General features: G+C 34.4%; 2 protein-coding genes across 4 annotated transcripts in view; one reads left to right on the top strand and one right to left on the bottom strand.

Moving 5' to 3' along the window:
• Positions 1-2,151, bottom strand: part of LOC124353533 (protein lifeguard 1-like) — a 91,518-nt gene extending 89,367 nt beyond the window's left edge. For 2 of the 3 annotated variants that reach the window (XM_046803411.1, XM_046803410.1), the window contains exon 1: positions 1,956-2,151. The gene's annotated coding sequence lies outside the window, so the exon portion shown is untranslated. The remainder of the gene's footprint in view (positions 1-1,955) is intronic. The other variant, XM_046803414.1, reaches the window with a different exon arrangement.
• Positions 2,152-5,759: 3,608 nt separating this feature from the next.
• LOC124353532 (probable RNA 3'-terminal phosphate cyclase-like protein) lies at positions 5,760-23,799 on the top strand. Its single transcript, XM_046803409.1, is given in 7 exon segments — positions 5,760-6,152; positions 12,716-12,951; positions 13,219-13,389; positions 17,945-18,119; positions 20,260-20,304; positions 20,307-20,508; positions 23,626-23,799. Coding segments are annotated over 7 exon segments (1,116 nt in total). The 5' UTR covers positions 5,760-6,013; the 3' UTR covers positions 23,774-23,799.
• The last annotated feature ends 64 nt before the right edge of the window (positions 23,800-23,863 follow it).

Below are 23,863 nucleotides of genomic sequence, written 5' to 3'. Positions count from 1 at the left end.
GTGTTAAAATTGATATTAAGATAGTGTTATTTCCTCCAAATAAACATTCATAGTGATCTATCAACAGTTTTAGATTAAAAATTGTATTTTATACAAAGTGACCAACCACGACAATTGATTCATCATTTTATTTTTTTTTTATTATCTATAATACCAAAATAAGAAAAGACCATTTAGGCTACATGTAGGCTATCTATTACATGTGACAAACAAAACAGTGTAACATTTAGTTACTTTTTCTTATTTTGAAGGATTTAATATGTATAACAGCTATAACACAAATGCCAAATGTACTTGTGCTCATTACACAAATACCACATAAATTACTTTATTTGCATTAATTTTAAACAATACTGTTATTGAAATGGTTAGGCTGAGCAATAATGAATTGTAAATAACTATGATTAGAATGTTTTTGTATTAAGTTCAGGTATCTTTAATTGATAATTTGGTTCAATGATTCGGGGGAGACTTTAACAAGTGGCCTACACTCGTTAGGCTATTTGGTTGATTTTGTCGAATTGTTCAATATATTATCCAACTTCGATATGAAAAAATCGTACAAAATAAGAGTTATAATAAATTAATTACCGTATCAAGAAGAATCTCGTTTATTACAATTTTAAAAACATAAATTTAACACTAACAAGTGCATGGCAGTAGGCCGCCCCAAGGAAAAAAAAAAAAAAAAAAAACATTACAAAACCAACTAAGGTCTAGACTTACAGATCAAAAAAAACCTTACAATATTTATAACTTGACCACCTTCATAGCAATGAGTAACAGCTTTCGTGAAATGGAGGAAAGAATTCTCCCCATGGGTTACCAGGAGCCAAACATACATGTTGAAGACACTTAAACTAATCTCGTCACTTGTGACAAATATCTCACATATTTTCCTCATATTTGCCATTTTTAGTCTCAAAATATTAGTTACTTCTTGCTGTTTATTGTTTACATTAAACTGCTATAAGTAACTTAATATGGTGAAATCATATGCTACGTTAAATCAATTGTAATATTGAATTATGCCTTCTGATAAAAACATTGAACAATTCGTTAAAACAACCAAATAACGAGTGTAGCCTAGGCCGCTTATTATAGTCTACCCATGATTCATTTGTCAACGTGGCTGAGACATGTCCCGTTTTAACTTAAAAACATATATTTATTTTAATTTTTTAATAGAAGTAGCCTATTTATAATGCATTAGATGGTTACAAAAAACATTTGTTTAAAATGTTGCTGTCTTTCCTAACCCTCTCCCCACCAAAGCAAATAGGACAATAAAAACGTATGGTGAGTTTTCAAGAAAATCTACATTAGTAGGCTACATGTTGTAGTAAATATTTGAAGAGCAAGAGCAACATTTGGGGAGTTGTTGTATGCCCCAAATTGGGAATAAAATGTATGTCTTACTGCCTACTGTATATTTACTATTCAGCATAAGAACACAATTGCAGAATATTACAAAATTTTAATATTGGGAAATAGGCTAACTCTGACAGCCTAGGGGTCATCTCTATTTCTTTCATAGCCTATTGTAAAATGGTATGCTATTGCCTTTGAAAAAATAAAACAAAACAATAATCATTATTTTTAATATTTCAATAGAAACCACTGAACAAATTCGGCCACAGATCAAACCAATAGAATACAACTGTAGTGTTTCAATATATCCAATAGTAATTCAAACCACTACAATAAAAAAACAGAACATGCAGCCACATTATGTTGGGCTACCTCTCTTTTCTCATATAAATATGCAACTAAGTATACATCATGGAGATCCTATTAATATTTCTGAGTGATTTTTCAAACTATATGGCGGATGTATTTTATTGCCGGCATCTTCAATTAAAATATAGGGACCAATAATATTGAATACATGTTGAAATCATTAATTAAATAAATGTATCCATACTACGTGTTACACAATCTGTTTTTGATCTTACCTTCTTGGAACTAAAAGTTTAATTCAATCACTTCCTTATCTCACGAATAAAGTACTTTTTCGCTCGAAAATGAAAAATACACTATTGCTGCACAATTTATTAATTTATATGACAAATAATTATCGGCAAACTTGGTAAATCACGATTTGTCAAGCCGTCGTCTGCTACGTTTTGTTCTAAATCTCCACAAGGCCAATTGGTTATCTCAACTACCAACTCAAAATCTTTTGTTTATCGATGGCAGTGGATTTTGAGTATAAAGTTGCGTGTATACAAAATAATCATAATTCTTTATTTGAACATTAATTTATCCATATAGATAAAGTAATACTTATTTTTAAATAGAAGAAACAAACCAGCGTATATCTAAAATCAAAGTATAAAATAAAATAGTTAATGTGAGCAATAAATTTCTGAATGAGTTGTAAATGTAAAAACATCTTTTTTTAGCATTTTCTTAATTTTATAAATAAATATATTTTATAAAACAACAAAACGTATTATGTAATGTAATATACATATGTTATTTACACATTTTTCCTACATCTAGTACTAATGTGTATGAGAAATGTATTCCTGTTAATTTTATAGTGCGTAAAGTATTAATTGATCACTATTGAGTGACCACTTATTTTTTATTGTAGAAAGACGATTTTTGTATAAATTCCCTCTTTTTATTCCTTCCCTTAGCCGTAAACATTTTATAGAAGGTAGATTTTTGACACAGTGGACAGTTAAAATAATGTTTTCCACATAAAAGTATTATTTTGATCTTTTTGGCTTAATATTGATACCATGAAGCTACAAAACTTTCATGTTAAAAATTTTGACGTGACAACGTCTTAAATTAGGTTGCGGCTCGGAGTCACTCATGAAAAAGTGTAACGCCCGGTAACGTTACGATGCCCGTCCAGTGGGTCCGCCGCACGGGAGATAACTGTGGGTCCGCCGCACGGGATAAAGCAGATAACTATGTTTATTCGTGAAAATGTGGAGTGCTTAGATTCGTCATTTACAACAACTACAACAATAAAGGTAAATAATTGTACACTGATATTTCACTATCGTAAACTATGATTGATTGATTAATTGTTAGATTGACACAAAAGTTGAGAAACTGAGTTTATAGGTTTATGTCATACTATTGACAAATGTTGATAGTGTTAAGTAAATTATTAGTTTAAATCACTCTGCAATCAATCGTAATTCAGTCGATTGAGAAGAAACAGCGCGTATTGCTAGTCAAACATTTAAAATAACAAATTATAACCTCTAACCTGTCATAACAGTGCGACCAAACAAACGAACTAAACCGACCAATCACCGCGCGCGGAGTTAGAATTTAACTGTGTTTAGCAAGAATTTCAAATTCCAATTTTAGTAAATGTTTTATTCAACTTTACCATTTACAATAACAAATTTTAATTAATTTCAAATTATGTACAATGTTTTAGTAAACAAAATATATTTCTATAGTTAAAATTTGTGCAATTCTTATTTTCATTCAATTCCTTGTTCCTATTGTGCAGTTTAATAATATTCATATCAATAAATATTCTACCGAGAAAAAGACGTTGTCACGTAAAATCTTCGCCCGTAAAACCGACTTTACAGGCAACCATAATTTTTTATTATTGATTTTAGTTAGTTGCCACATTTTCACTTAACTTTTAGTCCGTATTTGATTTTTTAAGAAGCATTTTATTTTAAGGTCATTAATATTATATATAACAATTAATATCTTTATTTTTGCGTCTATAAGAAATTTCAATATATGACAAAAAAATGAAAATGATTTGTTTGAAGAAGGGGTAAAAAATGTGGTGGAAACGATAACAGGATTTCAGGCATTTACCATCGTTATAGGTTATAAAAGATATATAAAATGGCAAATGTCCGAAGTCCTGTTATCCTTTCAACCCTTCTGTAGTAAATAACAAACTTTAAACAAAGTATGTGGTGGATTTGCAAAAAGGTTCTTTCCTCAAGTTTTCAAACATAGTTTTATGTTCCGCAACATAACCAGCATACTGATTGAATATAATATTATCATTCGATTCCTCAAACCCCCTCCAACATTTTTTACAATTGGGACTATCCAATAGCTTAATGTGATGTAGTCATGGTGCATTGCAAAAGTGTCCAAATCTCAATCTGAATAGTATAAATAGAAAGTGTATGTTTAAAGTACTTTTTTTCAAATCCGAGGCATCATAGTTTAATTCGATTGCACTTGCATGTACCATTGGCCTTTCTCATAACAATTTGTTTATTTAACTATATACATCTATTGTTTGTAATTATTTATATTTTGTCTAAAAATCATATCATTACCAGCTTGTTTAACAATTTTATCAGAAACTTTAATTCGTTTGATAAACCGGAACCTACAATAACATTGATCGTTTTTTACTGGTAATTAATTCATGAATTATTAAAACGGGAAGCTATTGTTCATTTTTCTTTTCCAGGTTACAGAGCTACTTGAGAATCAGAGAGTATCGTTAGAGAAGTCCTGTCTTATTTAGAGCTTCGTGTATTGCATATAGTTCTACAGAAGCAATTGATGTTGATTGATGTAATTTCATATCAATTTTTGTGTTGTCTCTTGCATCATACTCTTATATGTCAATCCCAACTCGTTATCCAATCTTTAACCCATCTAATGTGCAATGTGTTCTCCATTTCCTTGTCTTGGGATGGATTGACATAAGCACTTGCTTTGCGTAGCTGAAACGTACAGTAGTGAACGGTGAATTACGTGTCTTCAAATTCCACAACTGAATTATAAGACTATAGTAAATGAAAAGATTGAAGACAGGATAAAAAAAATACTAATTTTATAATTTTTCAATGCGGGAACTACCACATTAATCTTGGAACTGACCCGTTTTTTAAGACTTTCGCTAGTTTATTCCATAAACTGTTGTAAGATATTATTTATACATTTTCCTTGCCTGGTGTTTTTATAAAGAATGTTAGAATGGTTTAGTGTGATCTCCTCATTTACTGTGGAAGCTATTGTGTTAATGCTCTGAAATCACAATCAGTTATTAGGTTTACTGTCATATATTGAGTTAATGAGATAAGTAGAAATTTTATATTTGGGAATCAGAATCTCTTTATTAACATGAACATTGAGAACAGTTATGCGTTAGAATATACATACGATACGTGGTAACAATATTTGATCATACGAATTTTGAATTAGCTTCTAGACAAATATGAGACAATTTCCGTCATATGAGCATCTAATCTGTGTTTTAGTAATATCATAAATATATTTACACGGTAGAATTAAAAGAAGCAACGACAGGACTATCTGTGGACTATAAGGACGAAGACATATTTTAGAAGCTGCGTGAATGTTGAATTCAGCTATATTTCACCTTCTGCTTTGTGCAAAGTCTAAAAACTGTCTGTCACAGTTTGAGCCTACATCCGTTTGAAGGGTTAAAAAGGTACATGACAAAGAAACTTAAAACGAACTCTTTGCATTGTATTTACATCAGAGACATATAGATAGCAAAATATAGTGTAATCTAAATGGAAGAGGTGTTTTCTTAAGGTGCACAACGATGTTTTAGACACGAATCACGGTGGAGAAACCGAGTTGTCTACATATAACGAAGCTAACGTTAGAGGGGTGGAGACAGGATTGGCAACAACTCAATTTTAGTTTACTTAATTTTTACTTTATAATTAATTCAGTGCAGGGCGCGGAGTAAAGTGGTGTGGTATAAAATGTAAGTGTACATGGCGTCCACATAGAAATTCCTAAGCTAAACAGAATAATAAAAAAAATTGGCCATGACATCTGATGTCTTTGTTTTGTAACATACCATCACCAACCACCATGTGGGTACAAATTTCATGAACAGTATAAACAAACCTAACCTTATTTAATGTGCTATTCGTTTACGTTGTTTATCTTGTGTTTATGAGAGTTTTGTTAGACATTAATTTTTATTATTATTATAGACAGTTACCTAAAATAGTTGTGTGTAACACACTCACTGAGTACAGCATTATCTTTCATAGTTTGTATTATAAACTTCATGGCACCTTATAGTAAAAACTATTTGTCTTTCAAAGGAAGCAATTATTTAAGACAGAGACTTTTATTATCTGTTTTAAGTGGAAAAGCCATTAACATAAGTGAAATTAGAGCACAGAGTGATGAACCAGGATTACAAGGTGATATTAACTACATATTATAGTCAGATCTAGGTTAGGCCATATTTTGCTGCTATTTGTAATTCGTAGCAAGATTAATAATTACGTTATTGGGGTAGGGTATGATAAGCGGACTCGGTTTTTTATATTGAAATTAACAAATGATATTACTTAATCATAACAATTGATATAATCAATCGATACTGATAAATTATTTTGAACAAATAACTTAAATAATCTATATCAACAGCTGTAAACACTTTCAAATAATACACGTAGGGTAATATTTTAATTTTACATAAGTAATATTTGATTATTAAAAATGGCAGTCAATTTTAGAAAACCATACAACATTGCTTTTGAAAGATGATAAGACATGTTTTTCGTGGCTTCAACATGTTGGACTCGTACTGAAAAACCCAATATTTGAAATTTGTGGGAAAGAAACAAGGGTAGGGTACGATACGCGGACCCGGTTTTTTATATCTAATTTGGCAAACGATGTTACTTAATCATAACCACCGATATAATCAATCGATACTGACTAATTATTTTGAACAACTAATTAACTTAAATAATCTATACCAACAGCTGTAAACACTTTCAAATAATACATGTAGGATATTTTTATCTAATTTATCAAATTTTAATTCTACATTAGTAACATTTGACTATTAAAAATGGCAATTAATTTTAAAATACCATACGACATTGCTTTGAAAGATGATAAGACATGTTTTTCGTGGCTTCAACATGTTGGACTGGTACCGAAAAACCCATTATTTGAAATGTAAGGGAAAGAAACAACTGTAACTGTGAAAGGAGCAAATATGGTAGTCTCCAGTTTTCCTAATTTTGGTTATAATAATTTGTTTGATCACTGTAAATATTAAACTCATATTTTAATTTAAAACATATGATTTTTATTGAGGACTATAGATACTTTTATATCGATTAATAGTCTAGAATTTATTTATTTGTTTATTTCATTCCAACGGCAAAACCAATGTTTACAAATCAAATCTATAACATTGCAAATACTTAAATATACTAGTAACAGAATACTAGCATGCAAGCAGTATAAATACAAGCAGTATGTAACAACTTGAAAAGTATACTAAGAATAAATAACAGCGATAAATATGTATATATAGTAACAAAAACAAAAACAATTAATAAATACTATCTGTACGTATGCAAGAAATAAAAGACAAACCAAAGTTTACAAATCAAACCTATAACAAGCAAATAATAAGTATACCAGCAACCGAATACATGCAGATATAAATACGAGCAAAGTATGTAACAACTTGAAAAATATACTAAGAATAATAACAATCGATAAATATGCATATATAGTAACAAAACAATAACAATCAATAAATACTATATGTACGTATGCAAAAAATAATAACAAATGAAGAATAGATACGGTAGGACGTTTCATGTAGAGTCCCGCTGTGCGGCTGTCAATACTCCTCTCCTTATGGTCGAAAACCCGGTCGTGGAAGAGATCCAACCCGCCGCAGTGACGGTTGCCAATCCTCATCATCCTTGCAAGTGGACCATGGAAGTCATAGTTTCTTGAATATTGGCGCCTCCCAAACAACTCCCTCGAACGAGTCCCGATGGTATACGGAAATCCACTCGCGAAAGCAGCGACGGGCAGTCCAGCTCCCCCCTTATCAGCCGAATCAGCTACAAGACATCCGCCACACAGCGCCTGGTCCGAAGATCTGGGAGAAGAAGCTCGGTCTGCAGCTCAGCAATAGGAATGTCTCTAAACAGCAGTCCTCGCCGCAGTCCCACCAGTCTCAGGAATCTCCTTTGGACCGCTTCCAGTTTGTCAACAAGACCCAGCTGGTAGGGAGACCAAAACAGGACTCGCATATTCTAATAACTGGCGAACGAAGGATGAGTAGAGAGTCCTTAAGACTGCAGAGCTTGTCATTCCACGAGTAGACCTGTTGATGAATCCCAACATCCTATACGCTCTTCTGCACAGCTCATCGACATGGTCATTTGAAGGAAAGATCAGCAGAGAAGGTAACACCCAAGTCCTTAATTTTGAATACTCTATCCAGAGGTTGACCATCCAGTGAATACTGAAAAATACTAGGTTGATGCAATCGACTGAAGGTCATTACAGAGCATTTGGACGAGTTTTAGCTTCATGTTGTTAGTTCTACACCAATCCAGAACACCATCAAGACTCGACTGAAGCAGTGCAGAGTCGTCCCGGCCGGAGACCACCGTGTAGATTTTGACGTCGTCAGCAAAAAGCAGGGCATCCACTTTCAGTATCGAAGTAATATCATTGATGAATACAGTGAAAAGATATGGGCCTAATAAGGAGCCCTGAGGGACGCCCGAGGATTGGTGGAATTCTTGAGAAAAGTGCACCAGGAAGCCTTACTAGCAAGCGCCGTTGCAGCAGATAGTCGCTCAGGCCAGGAGAGGAGTGGGCCGTGAATGCCATAAGCTTTGAGTTTTTTGTCCAAGAATGGTAGTGGTCCAACCTTGTCAAAGGCTTTGGCAAAGTCAATAAAAGCCACGTCCAGCTGTTTACCAGACCCCATGGTGGATAGTATTTTTTCTTCAAATAGAAGTAAATTGGTTACTGTGGATTTGCAGGCGGTAAAACCGTGTTGACTAGGGACAAACTAGAGGTTTCAAGTATGGTCTCAAACGAGACAGTACGAGCCCTTCAAACACCTTCCCAACAGCAGAGAGAATAGTAATGGGACGATAGTTTTCAACTTCTGAGGAACTACCACTCTTAAGTATAGGAACCACGTGTCCCACTTTAAGAATTTCAGGAAATATTCCATGCAGTAGAGATAGGTTAAATAGAGTGGTCAGGGGTTGAACTAAGATGTCTTTGCAGTGATACAAAAATGATGGTGGTACGTTGTCAGGGCCAGCACCCCTCATAACATCAAGTTTCCTCAAGACCTCTAAGACTTCCGAAGCAGGAATTTGAGATGCGAATATTAGTTATAGATGATTACATTCTTCGATATAAAGAACCGGGTTCGCTTATCGTACCCTACCCTGTTATTGGGCTGAATAAATTGTATTAAACATAATGCAGCAACTTTCATTAATTGGCAATGTTTTCAAACTTTTAAGTTGGTAGACTTTGTGGCCTACACTTGTTATTTGGTTGTTTTTATGAAACATTTTTATAAAGTGTATTATTCAATATTATAATATATATTTAACTTAACATGTGATTTCTACTTATTAACGATACTAGTGTTTAATCTGAACAATGAACAACAAGAAGTAACACATTTCTGTAGAAAAAGGCAATGATTATGACAAAATTGTGCGAGATATCTCTTCAAAGTGATGAGATTTGTATCAAATGGCTTCAAGTTAGTTTGGTATTTTTGGTAGGTACTTTGGGATTATACCGACCACACACAGACATGAATCGTTATTTGACATTTTGCTTCTACTGATTACTAGATTAGCGTAGAACAATATTTCGTCAATATAAAACAGGAATTGTCTTATCGCAAACCCCTCCCCATCCTCAGACAGAGGTCAAAGTCGAGAGGTCTAGTAGATAACGTGACTGCAGAGTCTCACCGCCCGTTCAGCTGGTGCGCCGCATTGTTGTACTTTCGTGCGGCAGTGTCTGTCGAGTACGACACTAACTTATCCTTGATATTGCTGCATTCTGGGCGTCACAGAAAACCTATTAACAATTGATAATCGTCGTAAGTTTGTTATTTTGTAATTAAAGAGTTGTTTTTTTGTTCTATAATGTTTGTTTCTATAAATTGATATTTTTGTGTTCCTCATACTGGTGTGGTCGGTATAATCCCAAAGTACTGTATTCTTTTTTATATTATTATTTATTTTTGGTAGAGTACTAAGCAGACTGGGTTTTTTATATTGAAATTATCAAACGATAGTTAACTATTATATACACATTGATATAATCAACCAATAGAAATGAATCTGAACAATAAATAAATCATCTGTACCAACTGTATAGACATTTTCATATTCTAAGCACAATTTTTATCTATAAGCAACTTCTTTTAAATAAAGAAAAGGTAGTTAACTTTAGAAAACTAAACACTTAAAGGTGATTTACTGTGTCCTTTTTGGTTTCAAGATGTTTGCTTTGTTGTTACGTTTTCTTTATTATTTAAATGACATTTTTTCTGTCACTTGTCTCAATTTTATCGTTTCATTAATGGTTATGGTTCCTTTAGTATTTATGACATTACATAATTTTTAAAACTATTTCTATTAATTTGAAACATGTGACGTTAATGTAGTATTTTAGATACATTTATATCGATTGATAATTCTGTTATTTGATATATGAAGTAGCAATGATTGTAACAAGCGAGATAAAAACCGGGTCCGCTTATCTTACTCAGCCCTTTATTTTATTACAAATTGTAATGTATTATTGTTATTGTTGATTTATTATAATTCTTGTTATGTAAGATCATTATATGATATTGAAGTTAGATAATATATTGAGTCTTTCAATAATAATAATCGTTCAACAAGTGTAGACTGCTTATTAGTCTCCTCCTTTCAGTCAGTCATTTGGTTAAGGCATTACGGTATAGTCAATTTTAATATGAAAATATAGCCTAATAGGATTCTTATTGCAAGGTATAAACTTTTACAAATTTGCTAAATTGGACATGTTTCTTGTAACTTGTCCTATAGATAGGTTGCAATACAGAAAAGTGAAACTTTCATAAATGGCCTCTCTCTCTCTCTCTCTACTATTGAATTATTATTAGTTCCTATTGATATTTTAATTACTGGATTTATGTGGTTTAACCAAGACACAAAATGAGTAAATTATATTAACAAAATATGTTATGTTTCTTATAGGCTATTGTGTAGTAACCGGCCAACAAAAAAAATCAAATAATCTTTAGTTCTGGTTATCCAAACTACTGAATAATAAAACAATTGAAATGTCTGAACCAATAAAATTATCAACAACATTACAATTAGTCTGTAGGTATTTCCAATCATTGAAAGTCATCTTTGAATATATTGAATCAGTCTATAAGAAAATAGCCTATTGCATCCAATGATAAAATCTGTTGCCACTTCAAATAATGTGATTACATGACATCAATTAACAAATGAAGGAAACTGTGGTTAGAAATAGATTACAGATAAGTATTAAACGTGTTACATTGATTAGACTACGATAATATTAAAAAAATACCCAACATTTACATTTTTAATTACTCAAAACTCTGATTAATCCATTTTGAATTTGATGTGCACCACATCATTAAACTATGGCATTTTAATTTTTCTAATGTTTACAACTTGGAAACTTAAATCTCCTAATTCAAATTTGAATAATTCAAAATGTCTGTCTTATTTTATAATTCTTATAAAAGAGATGTCATTAAAAGTTTTAGGAAAATTTTGTTTCTCGAGAAAGTAAAAAGGAGTTTTACAATAAAATAATTAAAGCGTACAACGCATTTTTTCAATGTTTATGGTATACCTTTACTTACAGTTACAGAGCTAATCATAACTAGAAAAATGTTGTGTCAAAATAATCAGGAATTTGAGACTTTTAAAGTAAGGTGTAGGCCTACATCACAACCCATGTTTACATGTGAATCTATATATATAAAAATGAAACTGTTCGTGTGTAACAGCATCACTCACAAACGGCTGGACGGATTCGCCTAATTTTTTTTTAAATTTGTTCGTCTTGATCTGTAGAAGGTTATAGGATACTTTTTATCCCTTTCCCGATTCAGGATTCCGCCCCACTGGTTACAGAAATACCCGTAAGAAATGCATTGCAGCAAACATATGTTATTAAGTGAAAGAGTCTTTTCAAATTTTTAATCAGCTGTTCTTTGTAAACATATATAATGCGACAAAAAATATATTTATATATAATTTAATTACTACACTTATAGTTTTAAAGCATAGAGTAAGCTTAAGAGAAACGACAAATTTTGTTTTAAACTGTTTCTGCAATCATAATATATAAAAATGAATGTTTGTGTGTTTGTCCTTTATAGACTCAGAAACTATTGGACCGATCACTATGAAAATTTGTATTTTTCTATGTAGAAGGTTTATACGCAATGCCCATTGATGTAACTAACCACCAGGCTGTACTGCAAGATATAAAAGTTATCAAAGCGCCTGCACATTATAAACTGCAATTACAACACAGTAGTTACGTATATTAAAATATCCAAACACTATTTGAAGGCAAAGAAATATACAGGCAAAGCTTAAGAGACGCGTGCGAAGCCGCGGGAAACAGCTAGTATGTTCCAAAACCACCACACATACTTTCAAAATAGTAGTTTTTGGCATTGCAGACTTTAAAATAATTACACTGAGATCTTTTCAGTTGTAGTTGTGGGGTTAGAGGTGAAACAAAGATTTTATTTCATTTCGCTTGTCTTATTAGTGACCCATGTGGTCTGTCTGATACACTGTATGCATTTTAGAGGAATAGATTTATATGTTTATTTTTACGCAATTCAGGATTTTTATTTTCTCTGAATTCCATACAAATCTGTATCTTTAATAATCTTTAATGTGTACAGAATATGAAGTTAACCTTCTCCGTCTTCTGGACAAGCTGACAAATGGAACAACGCTGGAGATCAATGAAACGGGGACGGAGTTTGATTTCATCCCGGGTGCCTTGATCGGTGGAACATTGGAACACGAGTGTTGTAAGCAGCGTGGGATAGGGTACTACCTGGAGGTGGTCCTTGGACTTGCTCCGTTCTGCAAGAAAGCATTGAACATCACTCTGCATGGAGTGACCAACAACGATGTAAGTCTATGATTTATTATCAAAACAGTAACTAGGCAAACCTGAGATTTGTTTTGTTTGAGATAGTAACATAAGAAATATGTTACTATATATGTTACTATCAAGCTTTTTCTACACTTTCAAGACTATAAATGTAAATAAATTTAAAATAGTGGTTAAACTAATGAAACGTATGACGTGCTGTCGTAAAACAATGTTAACACAAAACAGTTGATTACATTTAACAGGCTTTTTCAGTTAATAATATTTAACTGGCATTTCTTCCAGACGGATCCTTCAGTTGATTCCTTCAAGTCTGCAGCTCTCCCTGTACTGGGCAGGTTCTTGGTGATCAGCACAGACCTCGATCTGACCATCAAGAAGAGGGGGATGGAGCCTGAGGGAGGGGGGGAGGTGGTGCTCACGTGTCCAACCATTCGACAGCTGAAGCCTGTTCAGGTACGTGGAGTATTGGTGATTCTTTCCCTCTCTTGAAATGCAAAGTCTGATCAGGTTCAGTTCTTGATTCAGGATAGATGTAATTACTATATATTATTATTTTATCTTAAAACTAAGAGACGTGGAAAATTTCTATTTGGTCAACTTTCAGGATTTCCAGTACGAATTGAGCTATAGATTTTGAATGTTGCATGAAACTTCTTTTCTACATAAGCTAGATCAACTTGATGATGAGGCATATTCCTCCGTGGGATTTGGCTGAGATTTATTTGACCAATATCACTCAAGAGGATATCTCATAAACAGAGCAATAGATTTAAATTTGCTATGAAACTTAAGTTTTACACAGATCAGATTGGGAATTTCAGGTGCCCCTCAATGAGTTTTCCCTCATCAATCCTTTTTTTTCCCCTTGGGGCGGCCTACTGCCATGCACTTAAGCCTCAAGGGCTTTTTGCGCACCCCAGAAACACACCATGAGGCCCACCAGTCTACAACTTCAGCAGTTCAACAAACCGCCGAAAACAACCTATCAAGTCCTCCTGGGAAAATTCACCACCCCTGTCCAAACTACCAAAGATGGGATACCGCTCTCTTGCTATTGCAGGGCAATCAAAGAGCAGGTGCTCAGCAGTCTCCTCCTGCTCATTACACCTTCTACAGAGCGGATCCTCCTGAAGGATGCCAACTCTGTGAAGATGCTTCCTCAGGTGACCATGCCCCGTAATGAGACCAATGACCTTAGAAGACATTGATCTGTTTAATGAGAGAAGGTTCGAAGCCACCTTGGAGGAAGGTGACTGTAAATTCTTAGTGAAGCCTGTTATGCGACACACAGAGTCTGGTGTAGTAGGACACCTCTGAAGCTTTTCATAGGTTTTTTTTAGGGAAGCCAGTCTTCTTTTTAGTGTCATTCTGCTTGTTACTTGGACCAATGGCTTGTGTGAAGGAAATAACAATTCATAATAAAACATGTTAACATTTCAAATTGACACCATTTCCTAATGGAACGAGATAGACTTCTGTTTTTCACCATTCACATTCTTTTACCACCACTCATTTTAAATGAGATATCAATTGATGGGGCTTTCTATGAACGATATTGGAGTTACCCCCAAATACCCCACTTTAAAATAAGATAAAGTTGTAAATTGACAAAAAAAATATTTTCATACCCTATTAAGATACTGAGTTAAGTTTTGCCAGTTAAAGCATTAGAAAATAATAAGGGCATTTCCACAGTTTTGCCTAATCCCATATTCTAAACTGTATTTTGTAACAAACATTTTTGAAATATTATTTTGTGTTCTTTTCCTAAGCAATTATGTACATTGTTATTCTCCATGGTGAAAATAATTGCAATCAACTGTTTGATTGAGATAATTTGGTTATTTTTTAAATTTTGCATTAGGTTCCATTATTGATATCAGTATACTATCATTGGCATAGCTTTTTGTAGATGTTTACATTATGTTGCATCACTATTCAATTATAATAGTTTGAATAACTGAATGTTTTTTTTTCTATGTTTTACTTACAGATCAATTTACAAGTGAGTATAATGAGTCATAAATGCAGTTATAAAATAGAAGGTATCAACTTTCCAAACTGTACCTGGATCACCTTGTCCAGATTCCTGAATTTGGTAGCAAATAAAACAGGAACTGTGTGAAAATCCTCAGCATCATCCAGCACAAAAACTGAACTTGCCTGGGTGGTTCAGACCTGTACTTGTAGACTCCTGGTTTCACCGGTCATTACGTTATTAGTTAATTGACGACACTTCGTTAGGATTAATCAATCTCGAATATTGACAAGACTTAAAAAGTCATCACTTACATTCTACAGCATTAATTGTAGTGATATGCTTCAATGCTTTGGAGTTTGGCCCTTACACTAAGGATAGCTCAGGTTCCAATTTTTTCTATGATTGTAACCATTTTTATCACTATTGTTAACCTCATACTGTGATAACTTCCCCCTTATTTCCTTTGCATAAGCTTTTCTGACCGTGAGGTCAGACAAAATAAACAAATACCACAGAGTATCCATAAGGACCCAACAGAATGTAATGAAAGTCTTCCATTAGGCAGGTACTTACAAATTTGTTTGCAACTTTACTGCTCTTTGACTTCAAAATCAATTGAGTTCTTCCCTGTACCAGGAGGAAGCTATGTACCAAATTTAGTTTATAGTATTTTTCTATCAAGAGTTATCAATCTTTTAGACAATGACACAATTTTAAAAAGACCTGTCAGGTTCATAACCCTCTTAAGTGCAGTTTTCAACGGTGCCTTGATGAACTACTACCAGATTTATTTGCTATGCACAAAGCTGCTCCGCTGTCAGTATACATGTAGAATGTTTCTTATTCACCGTGATCAACTTCAGTAACATCGTCATTTACCAAACTGCAACCAGTGTCTCCTGATTCCTCAAGTCAGATCTTGTTTAGTAAATTGAGTTGACATCCTGATCGCCAGGACAAATTAAAATTGGTTTTAAACGTCCTTAACGTTATTGCGAATAATTTATGCAATAACAACTGAATCACTACCAAAAAATAGAAAATAAAAAAACTGTAGTAGCAACTTCAAAAATGCATTAAAAAAGTAGAAAACAGCGTTCTGTTTCCAACATCCAGTTAAAACCATCATGTGCTTTTATGATAGTTCCTTAGTTGACCGCCAGAGTGTAGTAGCAATTAGAATAGAATAGAATAATGCTTTATTTCTGAACATCAAGTACAGAGAATGGTGTCAAGTATGTTGAGGTTAGATAATTCAATATTGGATGAATATACAATGTTATCATGTTCCTAAGTTAAGTCCACTGTCTTTGGTCTTGTCAAGAAACTCTTTGATTGAGTAGACTGGATTATCTGTCAACCAGGAGCTCAATCTGTGTTTCAGCGCTTCGCCCGTCAGTAGCTTGAAGTCAGCAGGGAGATGGTTGTAGAGTTTAGCCCCGATGAATGATGGTTTTCTTTCATAAAGAGCTGTCCTATGTCTCGCAACGGGGATTCTTGATGAATGTCTAGTGTCATGAAAATGTAATCTTGTTTCTTTTGGGAGTCCTAATTTATCAACATGGAGTATGACTGCCTGTATGTAAATTGAGATTACTGTTTTAATTTTGAGGTTTTTAAATTCTTCTCGGCAACTGTCTCGTGCTTTTAGGTTTGCTATGGATCTTATAGCTGACTTCTGGATGGTGAGTATACGATTTAAGTTGGTAGTTGATGTGCCACCCCATACTACTATACCATACCTCAAGTATGTCTCAAATAAAGCAAAGTATGCCATCTTTGCTGCTTCTATGTTGCTGATGCATTTAATTCTTCTTATTACATAGAGAGCAGAGTTGAGTTTCTTGCACAGGATGTCAACATGTGGGCCCCATGTCAAATTTGAGTCTAGAGTGAGACCCAAAAGGTCAGTTTGGTCTGCAAGGTCAATATCAGGAAGGGCCGGGATTTGTTCACCTCTTCTGCTGAAATTGATCTGTTTTGTTTTAGAAGGGTTTGCTACCAAGTTATTTGTAAGGCAGTAGTCGTATGTCATGTTTAGGGCAATGTATGCACTGATGCTGATGTCCTCTGGTGTGTCTCCTTTCAGTAAAAGGGTTGTGTCATCTGCGTACATCACCACCGAACTGTAGTCCTTGATGTAATCAGGGAAGTCATTTGTCAAAAGTATAAAAAGTACAGGCCCAAGCACCGATCCTTGTGGTACTCCTCTTTCAATCGAACGTAACTTTGATTTTACTGTTTGAGTAACACCATTTTCCATGTAACTGAGCTCTACCAGTTGACTCCGTCCTCTGAGATAGCTTTCAAACCAGTGTTTAGCAGTTTCCTGGACCCCTAGTGCCTCTAACTTATCAAGAATGATATCATGGCTAAGGCAGTCGAACGCTTTTGAGTAGTCAAGGAGAACAGCAGCAGTGGTGTATTTGCCTTTGTCAATGTGATCAATAATAAATTCTACTAGGTCTGTTAAGGCTGTGGCTGTAGATCTACCCTTTAAAAAACCATGTTGGCAGTTAGTGAGGAGGTCAAGTTGTGTCAAATGGTCTATGAGTCTCTTCAGGACGATTTTCTCAAAGATTTTGGAAAAGGTGGGAATTATTGAAATGGGGCGATAGTTACTGAGGTTGGTTGAGATTCCTTTCTTCAGTTTTGGGTACACTTTTGATACTTTGAGAGCCGAGGGGAAAATGCCGCTTTTGAAGGATTTGTTGATAACATCAACAAGAGGAGCAATGATTAAACAGCACTATTGTGGATTTGAAGTAGTTCAAATAAACAACACTAGAGGCCAACGTGTATCATCTTACAGCTACCGGTGTTGTGCAGCCAAGCAGCAGGTTGGAACATGATAGCACAGGTGTGGCAGCTGAAGACTAAGTGGGATCAAGGGGTTAATAATGCTAACAAATTTGTAATTCTGAGTTTTTAATGGATCTTGCATAATTAAACTGTTAAAGTAATCAGTTTTTAAACGTATGAATTGTAGAATTTTCGATTAATTGAACAAAGAATGAAACTGTTTAGATAAAGGATGCGGGTAAGATAAAGCGGGTGCGAGGGGTGGTGTTTGCGCTGAGAGTGTCTCCTGCCATCGCCAACCGTATCTGTGAGGCAGCCAAGGGCGAGTTGCTGCACTTCCTGCCAGACGTGTTCCTCACCGTCGATCACAGGAAGGGGAAAAAGTCTGGGAAATCTCCAGGTGTGTAAAAAGATAAGTTAATATACAAATTTGTTCAGTAACAGCTGTAGAAGTATACAAAATATGTCTTTTCCATTAAAACCAACTTACTTCCACCAAGGATACAAAGCAGAAAATGAAAAACAGCTGTAGTGCAATGTTACATTCAGTTGTGTCAACTGGATAAGAACTTAACTTTAGCTGTTGACACCAGGATAACAATTAATGGAATACCTGAATATGGGAAGAAGACAAAAACAGGACGGGGGGGGGGGGGGGAGAGAGGGAAAGCGTTATAAATCTTGATCAGTGAGGACATTTTTCAAAAATCATTTAAATTCCGATACTTTCGTTTATTCCTATTTACAGTCCTACTTTTTCATTTGATTGTTATTTTATAAAGACACATTGTGTGTTAATTTTAATATAAAGCATATTTTACTATTATACAAATTATTATTATGCTGTAACTCCATTTACTGTCCATCATAAAGATATATAGTGTGTTAGTTTAAATGAACACATATTTTGCTATAATACAATCATTATTGTGTTGTGGTGTCATTTATTGTCCAAAATTGTATACATTATGAATACACAATATCTGATTAATTGTTCTTGGAAAGTCAACCAGAATTAAGAAAATTAAACTAACATTTTAAGCTGTACGGATAGGAGACAAAAGATATTTTGGAGAAACAGTAAAATCTAAAACCTCTCTAATGTGTTTAAAATGTACAATTTAAATGTTTACAATACTACAGCTTGTGTAAAAAAGCAACAATTGGCAGGATTATGTAATAATGCTTGTTGAAATAAAAATCAAACTTTTTTTGATGGATTTTCAATTACAAGCTTCTTCCCGCACCAATGTACAGAGGAAGTGTGCTAATACAACAGCTAAGGCTGAGGTTGAAGAGATCATTGCCGAATTGATGTCCAGCAAAGCTAAAAACAAAGTGGTCAGACCGGCTTTTGTGTGTGTGTGTGTGTGTGTGTGTGTTTATATATATATATATATATATATCTCACTTGCCGTATGAGCATGCTACTACTACATCACAGAGCCCCAAACATTTATGTACAGGTTGTCCCACGAGTAACCCGACAAACTTCTCAGGTGGTTTACTATCATCAAATTAATGAAAAAAGTTCATATAAACATATGTCCGGAAACACTTTGTTAGCGAGCTACAGCTAGGGAAAGATTTCGCCCAATTTTCTAGGAAGTGGTCGGAAATAAAGCAAAACAGATGTTTTATGGCATAAAGATAGTTGTTAAAGTTATTGGCTTTTATGTAAAATGAACTGAAAAAGGAATAAAATATGCCCCAGACCTATAACACCACCCATTTCTGAGATATCAGTCAAAATATGCAAAATTTGGTCATGAAAAACATGCTTTGTTTTGATTTTAAGTACATTAACTTCATTAAATGGATAATAAAATAACGAAGAACGTGCATTTAATAAACAGATGTTGCATTTTCTGTCTTATTTTTCGTATGTGTTGATTTAATTAAGCATTAATTTTTTAAACTTTGTGTTTGTTTATTATTTGGCTATTTAATATAATTCTCTTCAGAATGTACTTAAAATCTAAACAAAGCATGTTTTCCAAGACCGAATGTTGCATATTTTGTCTGATATCTAAGAAATGGGTGGTCTTACAGGTCTGAGAAATATTTTATTCAATTTTTCAGTTCAATTTTACTCAGTTTTTCAATTTGACATAAATTCCAATAAATTTAACAACTATATTTATGCAATTGAAACATCAGTTCCCATTTATTTCCATCCTCTCCTAGAAAATCAGACGAAGTCTTTCCCCAGCCATAACTCGCTAACAAAGCGTTTCCATACATATGTTCATATGTTCTTTTTTCATTATTTTGATAACAGGAAACCATCTGAGAAGTGTGTCGGGTTACTCATGGGACACACTGTATATATATGTAAACTTTGGAACAGGGGATGGTTTCGGCTCTATGCGTCATGTTCGATGAAGTTATGTGAACAAAATCCTTAATTAACAGCTCATTATGGTGTTATACCTTTGGATTCTATTTACAAATTATATCATAGTATTAAATGATTAAAATTATTGAAAGAACAGTAGTTGGGATGGTTTCAGTTAAAGGTTTATTGTTCTGTGTTGCAGGATATGGAGGCAGTATCCAGACAGAGAGTACTGCGGGGGTGGTGCTGACGGGGAGAAGGTCTCCTTGCCCCCCCCTGCACCCCCCTCTGCTCCCGAGGACCTGGGCCGACAGTTAGCCTGGAACCTGCTGGAGGAGGTGTCTCGTGGGGGCTGCCTGGACTCCAGCTTCCAGAGTCTGGCGTGTCTGTACATGTCACTCACACAGAAGGATGTCTCACAGTTCGTCAGCGGCCCTCTCTCACCGTACACGTGAGTCTGTGCGCGGTTGTGCTAGGTTATCAACTATTAGGTTCATTCAAAAGTGATCTTTATTCCCCCTTCTGGGAATTTTACTTGTAATCTTGTGCTAAGCCAGACTAACTCTACTGTCAGTATTACAAGCCCACCCCCACCTCAGTAGTTTTATCTGAGCCATAAGTTTTCTCACTGAATTCAACCGTTGGCTATTTCAGCTGTTAAATTTAATCTCAATATTACGCAACATTTGGTGGCGAATTTTCCCAGGAGGACTTGATCGGTTGTTTTTTGCGGTTTGTAGAACTGCTGAAACTGTAGACTTGTCAGCCTCATGGTGTGCTTCAGGGGTGCGCAAAAGGCCCTTGAGACTTAAGTGCCTGGCAATAAGCCGTCCCATAGTAGAAGAATCTCAAGAAGACAATATATTATTTTGTAATTCTGAACTCATCCCATGGGTATTACGGGAAATCCTGTGTGGTAAAAATTAATCCACACAGTATGACGTATGACTTTGTTTTCCATCATAAACCGTAGTTCTTCAAACTGGCAATACAATGCATTTAAATGCTACCTGAAAGTGTGACATCAGCTGCACTCTGTTTTTTGTTCTTGTCCGCCTGTTATCAATCCAAAACGGGTTGTAATAGGAACTAAATGTCATTTAACGGTGTACGCTGGCGTTCTGACGACTTTTTCTGCGTGGGAAAGATGATAGAACAAGTCTTAAAGTGTGCGTGCAACCTCTGTTCCTATGTCGAATTGCGTGTTAAATGTTACATCTGAACAGTCTTCTCAGCTGTAAAATGAGTTTAATTGTGATTAAAATGTTGTTTCTTTAAAATAATTATGATTTTTTAAGTTTTAATTAAATTGGAAAATTACATTTTTATTTTCTTCTTATATGTTTATTAGTAAGAAATATCAAATGTCTTTTACAAAATCTGTTTATCTCAGTTGCACAATTGAGTGCACAAGATGTGATAGACACGTTTTCTATGCACGGCAGACTGAGTAATCGAACTCAAGATTCAATTGAATCAACCCTTCCTTCCATAGCTACGTTATGTGTAGAATACTCGGTTGCTCTGCTGTGCTTAGAGATCAAGTCTATCACATCGCAGTGTACTCAATTGTGCAACTGATGAGACAATGAGACTACCACTTCACCTATTTATAGGTGTCTCTGATGTTGAAACGATGTAAATGTTTGGTTTTGAGCTTCTTTGTCGTCGACTTTCTTTGGATCTCTTCAGACGAACATGACTCCAGATTCCAGGAGTCAAGTCTGAGACAGTGTCAGATACCAGATGCTGCAATAAAAGGAAGATGAACTTTAGCTAAACTCAAAACTCAATCAAACCAACATTATTTGAACACTTTGCTTTTTGAAGTCCACTCTTCGCTTACTTCTGATATTCCAAGAAGGTGATTACTTCATCTCGGAGCTCTAATATTGTTGTCAATATGTTTTCTGTTGAGAGCCAGCATACTACTGTATAAAATAGTGTTTTGTAATCACCTCCTAAATGTTCACACAGAGTTTTAAACAGTCGAGTATTTAATGCACTGCTCTTATGGAATGCACTATTTTAATACATAGTTTTAAGACAGCAATGAGTTTGTTCAGAATAAGTTTGGCTGACAAGGCTTGATGATGTATAAAACAATGAATCCCAGTCATATCAGTATTTTTCTCTTTTACCAATTGCATAAAGCCTGAACGAGAACCAAGCATGGGAAAAGACACCATCTGTGTATATGCCAATCATTTTTTGCCAGGAGAATTCATATTTGTCGATAAAGTCTGACAATGCTGCATAGGAAACAGTAGCTAGTCTTTCATTCTTTCGTTTTCAATATATCGAACATTTACAATAGGTTTCACTCCCTCTTTGACTAGTCTTGACACACTTCATTTTGGAAACCCCTGGTGTAAAAAGATCTAAAAAGGTCGGCGACAAAAGACGTTCAAAGGAAACTGCATTATTTTGACATCAGAGATGCAGACTACAAAAGACTTGTCTGACTTACCCAGCAGCCATCCAGAGTAATCTAGATGAAGAGATGTATTCTCATTGTCTCATCAGGTGCACAATTAATTGCACTATGATGTTATTTGTAAAACAATGCAACTATTCATTTTTAACGTCTTCGTTGTCGACATTTTTGGATCTCTTCAGATGGACATTTCCAGAAGCCTGGTGACAGAGTGAGATTTCAGACACTGCACTGAGCAGAAGATGAAATTGAGCTAAACTCAACATTTGCAACCATTGTTTTTTTTCTGTTGCCTACGCCTTCACAACACTAGGAAGTGATTTATAACACTTTCAGACAAAATTATACAAATAAAAACAATTTTTTTTCTCAGTAACCCTATCTAGTATAATTGGTGAATAAGTTCAACAACCCAATTTCACCCTTCTCAAGAAATTGCCCAGTGGCTTTGCAGCATCCCCATCGAAAACCTTGTCTCTTCATCAGACTCAAAGAAATACATACTGGCTTTTCACCACCCTCAGGTTGATATGGGAAATAATTACTTTTTTGCCAGTAACCAAATGTTATCAGCATCATGGTAGGATTCAAAAATTGCCATCCCTAAGGTTTCATCACATTTTCCATTGCTTTATAGGCAAAATAAATATTCTAACCTTTATAATTTTAAACCAGAATCTTCAGAGTTTGTGTTATTTTGTTAAACATGTAGCAGACTAAGATTAGCAAAATGTAATCAAAATTACTCAAATAAATTTTTAGACTTTTTTTTTATGAAAGACATGGTTTTTTATCTGTGTATAAAATGTAACAATTAGAAAATGTCCCAAATTCACTTACCAACTACGCCTATTTGCCAAATTTGTGTAGATTTGGTCCATTCGTTATAATGTTGACTGAAGCTAGTACACAGGTAGATATTTTGTGAAAGCCACTTTGTACTCAGTGGGACAATTTTTTATATTGACAATAAAAGAAGTTGCAGTGGTAATGGATATATCCATCGCAAATCAATTTCATTTTTTTTTGATAATAAAAATACGTTTCCTAAATTATGTGTGAGGGATAAAGTATTATGAAATAGTGATGTATCTTTTACATCAATCTGAAACTGAATATTTCTGCTTTTAGGATATCTTTCCTGCGTCATCTTCGGACATTCTTTGGAGTCACGTTCAAACTGGAGCCCTTCCAAGAGAAAGAGGAAGAGGATCTGAGGACAGGGTTCAACAAAGTGCTGCTAACTTGTCTGGGGGTTGGGTACAACAAACTAATGTAACCTTGTAAATAAATTATATTTTTATATTTCTCTTGTTTTTGTTCCTTGATAAGATATTTTAGTTTGCTGACAATGTGCAGTTCATTTTTG

Source organism: Homalodisca vitripennis, chromosome 2 (assembly GCF_021130785.1).
Source record: "Homalodisca vitripennis isolate AUS2020 chromosome 2, UT_GWSS_2.1, whole genome shotgun sequence".
Classification (NCBI taxonomy): domain Eukaryota; kingdom Metazoa; phylum Arthropoda; class Insecta; order Hemiptera; family Cicadellidae; genus Homalodisca; species Homalodisca vitripennis.
This window is presented reverse-complemented; position numbering and strand designations above follow the sequence as displayed.